Source organism: Oncorhynchus gorbuscha, linkage group LG10, assembly GCF_021184085.1.
Source record: "Oncorhynchus gorbuscha isolate QuinsamMale2020 ecotype Even-year linkage group LG10, OgorEven_v1.0, whole genome shotgun sequence".
Classification (NCBI taxonomy): domain Eukaryota; kingdom Metazoa; phylum Chordata; class Actinopteri; order Salmoniformes; family Salmonidae; genus Oncorhynchus; species Oncorhynchus gorbuscha.
The window spans coordinates 47,935,348-47,947,426 of NC_060182.1; the positions used below are offsets into that span (position 1 = coordinate 47,935,348).

General features: G+C 41.6%; 1 protein-coding gene across 1 annotated transcript in view; it reads right to left on the reverse strand.

Moving 5' to 3' along the window:
* The window catches only part of LOC124046196 (agrin-like), a 516,157-nt gene extending 505,306 nt beyond the window's left edge, over nt 1-10,851 (reverse strand). The window contains 2 exon segments of the mRNA XM_046366308.1: nt 8,372-8,633; nt 10,373-10,851. Coding sequence (XP_046222264.1) covers nt 8,372-8,633; nt 10,373-10,561 — 451 coding nt within the window. The 5' untranslated portion in view covers nt 10,562-10,851.
* Nucleotides 10,852-12,079: the final 1,228 nt, after the last annotated feature.

Consider the following 12,079-nt stretch of genomic DNA (forward strand, 5'->3'; position numbering starts at 1 on the left):
TTAGTCTTTGAAAATGATAAACTTGGATTAGCTAACACAACGTACCATTGGAACACAGGAGGGATGGTTGCTGATAATGGGCCTCTGTACACCTATGTAGATATTCCATTAAAAAATCTGCCGTTTCCAGCTATAATAGTCATTTACAACATTAACAATGTTTACACTGTATTTCTGATCAATTTGATGTTATTTTATTTTTATTTTAATATTTAAAAAAAGTGCTTTTCTTTCAAAAAGGAGGACATTTCTAAGTGACCCCAAACATTTGAATGGTAGTGTACATTAAATATATAATAATTCATATACGCCTACTGTACGATAGCTAGCAAATTAATTTGCTAAATAATGTGCCTGGCTGGAACTTCTGAAGGAACATTTTTATTTCTATGATTTCCAGAAGCTAACCAAACGAAAACATCATTACTTTTACAAGACGTGTTTGTGCAGTACAACTTATTTACATTCGTTTTTACTTACACTTGTATGTCACATCCATATATTGAAGTTGAGGTTTTAATTTTTGGCAGACTTTTCTTAGCGGATGTACAATCGTCGCAAATTGAATTATGGGGAGTTTCAGGCCCCAAAGTAAACATAATTTGTACACTCGCAAACTGGCCTAAAAACGAGGGCTGAGGGGCTTACGTTGCAAACTTCCCTTGCTTGGCTAAGTGGACGAGGGTGTGGACGAGGGTGTGTCTTTGCCCTCCAAGATGGTGTCAGGGATTCTCCCAAGGGCATAAGGCGAGGGTAAGTGGACGAGGGTGTGTCTTTGCCCTCCAAGATGGTGACGGGGATTCCCCAAGGGCATAAGGCGAGGGTAAGTGGATGAGGGTGTGTCTTTTAGGAGTTTGAACAGCAGCCAGTGTATGACTGGGAAAAATCCACTTGAACGGCCTGCCAACTGGTAATTACTAACTCCTCTATCACCCTGACCACCCACTTCTCCCACATGGTGACCTCTGACCTCACCGATTAAGGAAATGGCCTTTATAACAGCATTTAGGGCAGTTAAATGCAACAAAACATTTTAAAAAAGCTATCTTTTAATGTGGTTTATGTTTATAAGCATGGTAGTTGTATTTTTTGTATTGGTATTTACGACTTCACAACTGGTAAATTCCCACCACCCACATGGTTACAAAACACACCATCAGAGTATCAACTTGAGAGTCCCAACATTAAAATCCTGTCACAATAGACCATGCCAGGAAAATTGTGAATGTTGGACATTGTGAATGGGATTTAATTTTCCCGCTGTAGTGAAAAGTGACCGCAAAACTGCAATACGCACCGAACTGTGGGTTTGGTGAACCGTTACACCTCTACTGCGCATGTACAAAAATATTGAGATTTATAAACTTGGCACACACAACACTAGTGCATGTTCCCTTTTATAAATCAGACCTGTCATAAAACTGTGCACGTGTGAACAAGCATTGTTAATCCTGCCTGGAAAACACCCATTCACCTTTTAAGTAATGTCATTTATTTAATGTAAAATGTGCAACTATTGGAATTACGCCACGGTAGTTTACTTAATTGTGATCACATTTCTGTAGAGGTGTGGTCAGAATGTTTTGATATTTTGCAGTGACTTTTTCAAACTAAACATGTCCAGGTGGGCCCCACCTGGGTTTCATATGGGCATACCAACTGGGTCACACATTGGAACACACACTTGGGCTACATCATGGGTCCCACATGGGCTCTGGATCATTGTTCTATGGGCTATAAGTGGCTATCTGGTGTTATTCTTTCAGGAATTATGATTGGGACCCAGCCATGTTAACCACTTGGGTCACACACAGGCAAACCCATGTGGGCAACAACATGGGTCCCAAATGGGCCCTTTACCATGTTTTAAATAGACTGTAAATTGGGTATCAGTTGTGAATATGGTCAGGGACTGACCAAAAGAAATAGGACAAGATAAGCCTGATAGAGAGGCTATCTGAACGGACACAGGTGGCAGGATTTCTCCTCCAATCGATAGGATACCTTAATTGGAAAATATTGGAATTATAACTAGGCCTATACTGGAATTATTACTTTGAACCCATGCTTCTCAAGCTTGCACTTTCTAGCATATAGCCCAGGCCTGATAATTTGATTGAGACAAATTATAGATGCACTTGATCTTGAGAGCCCAGGCAAGAATCGGGCTCTGCTGCAGTTTATCAGAGACGATTGAGAGGCAAAAAGAACATTTACGTACTGAAGTAGAAATGAGTCTCTACCAAATTCCTCCGTAGCATCTATAGGCATATTACAAACGGTCCCTATACAGCTTCTTTGAGCATTATTGTCTAGCAGCATATATAATGCACTTCCATGAACAAATGAAGAAGCCTAGCGTGGATGACGGGTAAGCCTAGGAATTGCTCCACCTGCTCCCATGGGAGCAACCCTGGTCACACATTTGGCCACCTGGCACAATCACCAATTGCTTCTATTCAGTGTTATTCAACATGCAAAAGTCAACATCCTTTGAATATGCCTATTCTTGCCCTAAACAAATAACCTAGGATACTTTAGGTGTCAGTTCTGACTTGTCATATTGTCGCTGCATAGGTTTAGACTACAAATCCAGAGCCACTTTTACCAAAAGCCTATTGTTTAACGTTGATAAGAAGCACACACGGTCAGTTGTAAAGGCTATTAGTAAGCTTAATAGAATGCTATCATTTCATCTTCAGAGCCTGATTTGTAGGCCTACACTCAGCCTGCCCAAACTGGCCATCATATCGTTCGCAAAATATACCCTACTTCGGCTCGCAAAATGATAGCCTACTATTGTTTTTGCCCATATTTATATAAAAATAAAATTGTCCGTAACTAACAAAGTATCATATGTTAGGCCTATTTACACTGAACAAAAATATAAAAACGCAACATGCAACAATTGGAACTATTTTACTGAGTTACAGTTATATAGAATTCAGTCAATTGAAAAATGTGGCACTAATCTACAGCTTTCACATGACTGGGTAGGGGCACAGTAATGGGTGGGCCTGGGAGTACATAGGCCCACTCGCTAGGGAGCCAGGCCCAGCCAATCAGAATGAGTTTTTCCCCAAAAAAGGACTTTATTACAGACAGATATACTCCTCCGTTTCGGCAGCTGTCAGGGTGACCGTCTCAGACGATCACGCAAGTGAAGCTGGATGTGAAGGTCCTGGGCTGGCGTGGTTACACATGGTCTGCGGTTGTGAGGATGGTTGGACGTACTGCCAAATTCTCTAAAACTATGTTGATAGAGAAATTAACATTAAATTATCTGGCAACAGCTCTAGTTGACATTCCTGCAGTCAGCATGCCAATTGCATGCTCTCTCAAAACTTGAGACAGCTGTGGCATTGTGTTGTGAAAAAACTGCACATTTTAGTGTGACCTTTTATTGTCCCAAGCACAAGGTGCATCTGTGTAATGACCATGCTGTTTAATCAGCTTCTTGATATGCCACACCTGTCCGGTGCAGTGGTAGAAAAAGTGGGCCACTTAAGGACATGTCCCGAAGCCACTCGTGCGTTGTCTTGGCTGTGTACGGAGGCTCTGGAGCAAGTTTTCATCAAGGATGTCTCTGTACTTTGCTACCACCAACACGCTTCACCGTGGGGATGGTGCCATGTTTACTTCCCTCAGGCCAAAGAGTTCAATCTTGGTTTCATCAGACCAGAAAATCTTCTTTCTCATGATCTGAGTCTTTAGGTGCCTTTTGGCAAACTCCAAGCAGGTTGTCATGTCCTATTGTCTGGCCTGATTAGTGGAGTGCTGCAAAGATGGATGTCCTTCTACACATTTTTTGTTAAACAAACTATAGTTTTGGAATGTCGGTTAGGAAATATTTCCAACAATTGTATACAGACAGATTATTACACTTATAATTCACTGTATCACAATTCCAGTGGGTCAGAAGTTTACATACACTATGTTGACTGTGCATTTAAACAGCTTGGAAAATTTCAGAAAATTATGTAATGGCTTTAGAAGATTCTGATTCTGCTAATTGACATCATTTGAGTCAATTGGAGGTCTCCAAAGAAATAAAAAAATTGTAGGCCACAAGTCTGGTTCATCCTTGGGAGCAATTTCCAAATGCTTGAAGGTACCACGTTCATCTGAACAAACAATAGTACGCAAGTATAAACACCATGGGACCATGCAGCCGTCATACCTCTCAGGAAGGAGACACGTTCTGTCTCCTAGAGATGAACATACGTGCGAAATGTTCAAATCAATCCCAGAACAGCAAAGGACCTTGTGAAGATGTTGGAGGAAACAGGTGCAAAGGTATTCCATGCCGCTGAGCAAGGAAGAAGACACTGCTCCAAAACCGCCATAAAAAAGCCAGACTATGGGTTGCAACTGCACATGGGGACAAACATCATGCTCTTTGGAGAAATGTCCTCTGATCTGATTAAACAAAAATATAACTGTTTGGCCATAATGACCATCATTATGTTTGGAGGAAAAAGGGGGAGGCTTGCAAGCCAATGAACACCATCCCAACCGTGAAGTACAGGGTTGGTATCATCATGTTGTGGGGGTGCTTTGCTGCAGGAGGGACTGGTGCACTTCAGAAAATAGATGGCATCATGAGGTGGGAAAATGATGTGGATACATTGAAGCAACATCTCAAGACATCAGTCAGGAAGTTAAAAGCTTGGTCGCAAATGGGTCTTCCAAATGGACAATGACCTCAAGCATAATTCCAAAGTTGTGGCAAAATGGCTTAAGGACAACAAAGTCAAGGTATTGGAGTGGCCATCACAAAGCCCTGACCTCAATCCTATCGAAAATGTGTGGGCAGAAATGAAAAGGCGTGTGTGAGCAAGGATGCATACAAACCTGACTCAGTTACACCAGCTCTGTCAGGAGGAATGGGCTGAAATTCACTCAACTTATTGTGGGAAGCTTGTGGAAGGCTACCCAAAACATTTGATCCAAGTTAAACAAACAATTTAAAGGCAATGCTACCAAATACTAATTGAATGTAACTAAACTTCTGACCCACTGGCAATATGATGAAAGAAATAAAAGCTGAAATAAATCATTCTCTCTACTATTATTCTGACATTTCACATTCTTAATATAAAGTACTGATCCTAACTGACCTAAGACAGGGAATTTTTACTAGGATTAAATGTCAGGAATTGTGAACAACTGAATTTAAATGTATTTGGCTAAGGTGTATGTAAACATCCGACTTCAACTGTACATACATACACGACTGTTCAACAGTTTGAGGTCACTGAGAAATTCTTGTTTTCCATGAAAACATACATGAAATTAGTTGAAAAATGAAATATAGTCAAGACGTTGACAAGGTTAAATAATGAATTTTAATCTAAATAATAATTGTGTCTTTAAAACTGCTTTCGTCAAAGAATCCTCCATTTGCAGCAATTACAACCTTGCAGACCTTTGGCATTCTATTTGTCTATTTGTTGAGGTAATCTGAAGAGATTTTACCCCATGCTTCTACCCCATGCTTCCTGAAGAACCTCCCACGTATTGCCCAGCGACAGCCCCGAAACCTGAAGGATCTGGAGAAGATCTGTATGGAGGAGTGGGCCAAAATCTCTGCTGCAGTGTGTGCAAACCTGGTCAAGAACTACAGGAAACGTATGATCTCTGTAATTGCAAACAAAGGTTTCTGTACCAAATATTAAGTTCTGCTTTTCTGATGTATCAAATACTTATGTCATGCAATAAAATGCAAATTAATTACTTAAAGATCATACAATGTGATTTTCTGGATTTTTGTTTTTTGTCTCTCACAGTTGAAGTGTACCAATGATACAAATTACAGACCTCTACATGCTTTGTAAGTAGGAAAACCTGCAAAATCGGCAGTGTATTAAATACTTGTTCTCCCCAATGTTGATTTTCCATTCAAATTCTGCCGTTTCCAAATACAATAGTAATTTACAACATTAACAATGTCTACACTGTATTTCTGATCAATTTGATGTTATTTTTAAGGACAAAACGTGTTTTTCTTTCACAGTCAAGGATATTTCTAAGTGACCCCAAACTTTTGAACGGTAGTGTACATTCTGCCCTTTTCTCTTAATTCAGACTCTAAATTGCCTTTGAGGGCCCAGTAAACAGAGATAAAACGTTGGGAGTGGGTCAAATATGGAGCTGTGCTTGTAATGGCGGCGGGTGTTTACAGAGGACTTGTAAACACTCCTTTATGGGGGGGGGGCTGCTGTTAGCGAGATAAAAGCATTTATTGCGTGATCCCGTGCAAGGTTTTGGAGTGACCCGTACTGCGGCACTGAAGTGCTGTGGAGCGAGTGCGAAACATGATGCCTCCAGGCATCTAGCTACACCGTGGAGCTTTAGTAGCACTTCCCGACCATGAGATGCCAAGCAAAACATATATCCTCAGCATTCCAAGTGAACACTAGAACAAATCATTTCCTCACTATCTCTTCCTCGCTCTTTCCACTTCATTCGCACTTATCCTCTCTCTCCCCATGCATGTTACACAAAGACTCTTTCCTCCCCACGTAGCTCCGCTAGGCATCCCTGGGCCTCTCCGAGCTGTGGAAATGTCAAGAATGGGAAGAAAGAGGATACACTGAGCGCAGAGGCAGGCAGAGCCTTGTCCGACTGTACTAACATCCCCAGTCTTCTCGATGGGTGGTTGGCTGATCACAGAGGATGGGATCCAAATTGACTATCTTAATTAAAGACTTTGCAACTTTGAAGCCTCAGAGCTCATTCTTCAGAGGATAGACAATCAATCGCCTGGCTGAAATGGGTCCCGGAATTAAAAACAAATCTGGATTTGTATCTAATGCAATATATTACCATTTCAAATACATTGCAAGTTAACTTGAATAAAGCTTGAAAAGTTTCATAAGGTCTAATAGAAACAGGACACGAAAGCATTTGTTCTATCTTCACTAGTCCACACATTATTTTTATTTTTTGCAGTAGCATGCATAACACTAGGCCCCCTAGCTGGTTATGTGAAATATTGGGCAACTCTGGCCATGCTAAGAACCTCTTCAAACACAGGGCACCCACAACAGAAAAGGACACATTATAGATCTATATAGTAGTTGCTAGAGTGAAGAAACTCCCCTCTTCGCAACAAAAATAAATAAATAAAAATAAAAACACGTAAAAAAGTTACAAAAAAGGTTAGCAGGTTAGCAGTACGGTGTTTCTTGCTTAGACAGACAAGCAAATTCATTTTTGCGTGCCAAACTCAACCAAACTCTATAAGCAGACTGTGACCATTGGAATCACCTGCTACCACGAATGAGTCATGCACCGACTGTTTTCCCTGGTATTTGAGGCCTTCTTATGAAGTCTTACTTTGACCAACATTGTCAGGCACCAGCTGAACTGCAACAAGCCATGCTTGATGGCAGAGGTCAGATAGGGGCATAGTCACGGACTCATTAGTCACGGGTATGGGTCTTCTTATAGTGGCTGACAAATGGGTTCTCTACAAAAAATACCAAACCTTTTCAATTAACTCTTACTGCCGTGAGGACGTTTTCGGTATCTACGGCTAAGGCTGACTAAAATGTATTATTTGTGTCCTTTTTTCTCCCAAACTCAGGAAGCTCCTCGAAAACTATGTTCTCAAGTGCAGACAAGTCTCATCTATTCATTAGTTCTTCACTTCAGTTTCCACCCGCTACCGACTCTGCCTCTGTTTAGATAAAATGAGAAAGGCACCAAAGCTTTGCCACTAACAGTGATGTGAACATAACGTTCAACTGCTAAAAGTGTGTGAGAAATGTCATCCCCAGTAAATAACTCAAAGCCCACGGTTATATGTAAAAAGACTTAAGGAGCTCCCCTGACTACATAAAACATAGGGTTCAAGCCTCAGGGTGGTCATTTACTGTCTCTGAAGGTGTTCATCAAAGGGGACACTGTCTTATCTCCTTGAGGGCTGAGATCATTGAAGGTCTGCACCACATTCACCATGACAACCAACATGCTTAGACACTCAGGTGTCCCAATTTGTCTGAGTACTGGGAAACAGATTTATGGGTGTAACCCTACAGCCATGAGATTTCAGACACCACCTACTTGTGACGCATGAGAGCAGGGTTTGTGATACCTAGCTTTACAATGTGACTGCCCAATACAACTGTCAGAATAACCTTAAAATAATCACATTAACTAGCAGGTGGCAATAGCAATTTGCAGGTAGCAATTTCCATGAAATTGACTCTTCTCGTTCTAATGTGTGAAGGTTTAGCAACAACACATTCAGTTCACCTGGCTGGCACTTGTAGCCAAATTAGATGGGACACTTAAGAGATGGGGTGTCTATTCCATACAGTCCTGTTGAGACAGAGAGAGAGGAGACAACAAAATGGCGGCTTACCGTCCACACAGTGCTCCACCTCCTCCAGGTTACGCAGGGTAATCCTCATCAGGCTGGAGTTGAGCATCAGCTCATTCTTGTGCGTTGGCCACATGAACTCTGGAGCCAGGTTGACAAAGAAAATGCGTGTGTCGCCAGTGGCAACCTGGTTGTCGCAGACCTCAGGGTCCCCAAAGCCACCAATCATCACCTTGTTTCCACCGTCCAAAAGAACCTCGCCATTGACCATGGTCTTTCCTTTCAGGTACCGCCATACCCTCACCTTTACCAAGGCCATGGAGAAAGACAGTGGGGGGGGTTTAGCTCTGTATTGAGGCTTTAACGGTAGACTGAACAAGATGACATCATAAACAGGATATGATGTCTGCAAGAGGAACGTTGTCATATGGTTTATGATGTCATTTTGCAGTCTAACTTAAAGCAAACATTTAATAGCAAAAAGTATTTTGCAATAATTTTAGTCAAACAAATATATTTCAGCCAGGACTCCAGGACTAATCTAAAGTATTGCATGGACTTATTCTCCAAAGCACATACTGTAATACAAATGTAAAAAGGGCCAAATTGTATGCATCACACAGTAACAGAGTTGAATAATGACTTACATTACTGGACAACATCTCCTAAACCATAATCTTATTTCCAACAGAAGACTTTGCATATTCATTGGTAGGTTTTCATTTCACTTTATGGGCTGGTGTCATTTGGTGGTCCAGATCCCAAAATGGGACAACTTATCTACATCCCAAATCATGAGCCAAGGAACCATAGACCAACCAGCAGGTTGCAGATCTGGAAGAGCGCCGACTGCCACTGCTTTTTTAAAATTTACAATGAATGACCAAAGGAATTTCTCAATAATAGACAATGCGGAGGGGTTTGTGGCGGACTGTTAATTGCAGGATTGGCTTCTGTCATTGGAATAACTTGTTTGCAGCCCTTTTAATCTTAATGCAGCACAACAAGCTTTTCACGCACCAACTTGAATATGTATTTATCCATCTGTTAACAGTGCACGTTAGTACATGATTTTGCAACCAAGGCATCAGAATCTCAGGTGCAACCCTACTGCCAGTGTGCCCTAGAGCAAGGCCCTTTAACCCATAACCTGCTGCAGGGCTTTGTGACTGACCCCGTGCTGCTTCCAGCCTCTAGTCTGTTGTGTCTGCAGAGTTAGGGATAACACAAGATCGCAAAATATTCATTCTGTATTTTTATCTTTATGTATTTTTATCATCTTTATCATATTGGTATAATGGTTTGTCATGTTTGCAAAAAAAATGTAGTTTATTGCTTCCAGAGAGATGCATACCGTTTTCAACATACCACGAAATGGACCACTGACGATACAAACGGATGCAGTTTGCAGGAGGTCGGTCAAGGGCACTGGCAGGTGGTTCACAACATGTTTGAGATGATTAAGTGGCAGTACGTCCAGTAGCTATATAATTGATGGTTAGATGGTAAAAACTTTAATGAACACGTAAGATATGGATCTTTAGTGTTGTGCTCCGTGACAAGGTAATTGTCAAATACTACCTCATGCCTATAAATAAAGAACGTCTGAAGAACCGCAAATGTAACGCCGTATAGCTAATTCAAGCATTTAAATCATTAGAGCTCAATTGACCTTCCCTTTGAATACAAATCTTTGTTTCCTATGTATGTATAAAAGGGTTTATTATCCTAAAATGCATAATAAAAGTAGTTTGTTGAAAGGGGTGATATTGTTACTTATTTGTTCAACTTTTTCCTTTATTTTAAGCTTTGCGAATGTACGAGTAAAACTGATGCACTGATTCGAATGAACACAAATGAACAAAATATTCCAAATGAAAAGTGGGCTGGTATTTGACAGGTGCCCCCTTGGCGTTACATGTAATCCTACCCTACTTAAACATGTGATACGTTGTAACGTTTTCAACGCGACTATGTTCAAGACGGTTAAAGATTGAGCAGCAACCTCATTCAACAGAAATCTATCAACTCACTCAGACGTACCTTGCATGAGTAGGTATTGTGCACTGGGTCCATGTTCATGATTTCTTCAACGGTGCCAGTCAGAACCACGTTCGCCTCCTCTTCCCTTTTCTCCAAATCTTCCTCCGGGCAACTTTCATGACCCCGTTGACAGAAAACCGCGACTATCATCAACGCCCACCCGTACAAGTGAGTTTGTTCTGAACCCATGGTCACGAAAACGGAGAACAAAAAGTTGCGGACGAAATTAAATCTCTGCGACGCAAAGTAGCCTAGAAATTGATGTTGCAACAATACTCGCTATTTCGGTTAGAGCAATGCTTCTGATTTCCCTACTGACCACGAAGCTCCCAGTTTCAGCCAGAACTCATGCATCTACTGCGTCGGGGCCAAGCTGCCTGACTGGGAGCCGGCAGGGAGAGAAACGGGTTCTCTCTCGAGGAATGCGCTACACTTCAGCCTCTCTATTCCTTCACAGTCACCCCTTCTGATTTGCATGCAGTCTGAATTATTGACACGACTGGTGAAGGGGACCTTCGTTTTCAGGAACGCTGCCGAAAGTGGTGTAAAACGCCACCCTTCGGAGAAAGGACGCGTCCAATAGAACAAGTGTAAAACCAAAAGAGATTACACTGTGACAATGAAAGTCTATGCCTATATTGTTTAGTTATAGCCTAAACTATTAAATAACCATTTACAAACAGTCCAAAACTGGAAAAAAGTACACCTTTCCTAAGCAATCATATTATGGATCTTTGTTAAGATTTCCCATTATCACATCTGTACATGCTACCATTATGTCTCTTTTGTTGGGAATGGGCCACTGCGTACATTTCCACGCTTCACAAATTAATTAAATAGCATGCCCGTCAATCTGTACGAGCAAAATGTCGGGTTTACAGTGCGCTCTCGAAAACAGGATATTTGTAACGTACAATTGTCCGTATTTTAGCGCCCCAAAAACGTAATACTTCCAGATCAACCGTAATATCAATACCATTGTAAAGCACCATTTTTTTCCCCTTTCCAACAGAATCAATTACATGATCTAAACCACATATGTCAGAGTCAAGGCCCGCGGGCCACATCCGGCCCGCAAGAAGGTTTTTTACGGCCCCTGGGATGATCTTGATTTATTATTAGAACCGGCCCGCAGACCGCAGCAAGCCGGCAGCCCGCAGATCTTTTACACGCACCAATACTACATTTCCCACAATGCAACGGTGACGCACCGAGCTGTAGGCTGCTTCATTTCAATATTTATTGGCACAGCAGTTGTCAGCATCACAGTAAAATTAACTTTCAGATACCCATCAAAAATGGCAAAACGGAAGGTGGACACTGAGAACCGGGGGTTTCAAACAAGGTGGGAGTCGGAGTATTTGTTCACGGAGGTAGCTGGAAAACCTGTGTGTCTTCTGTGTGGAGAAAGTGTGGCGGTACTGAAAGAGTATAATCTGAGACGACATTATGAAACGAAACATGCGGACAAAAACAAGAATATGGACATGGAACAAAGGCTACAAAAGGCAGAGGAATTAAAACGAGGCCTCAAATCTCGACAGGCTCTGTTCAAAAAAGCCAAATCACAAGGCCAGGCTGCTGTCAAGGCCAGTTTTATTTTGGCAGAAGAGATCGCTAAATCAGCCCGGCCATTTACGGAGGGGGATTTCATCAAAAACTGCATGATTAAAGTTTGTGACGAAGTTTGCCCAGAAAAAAGGCAAC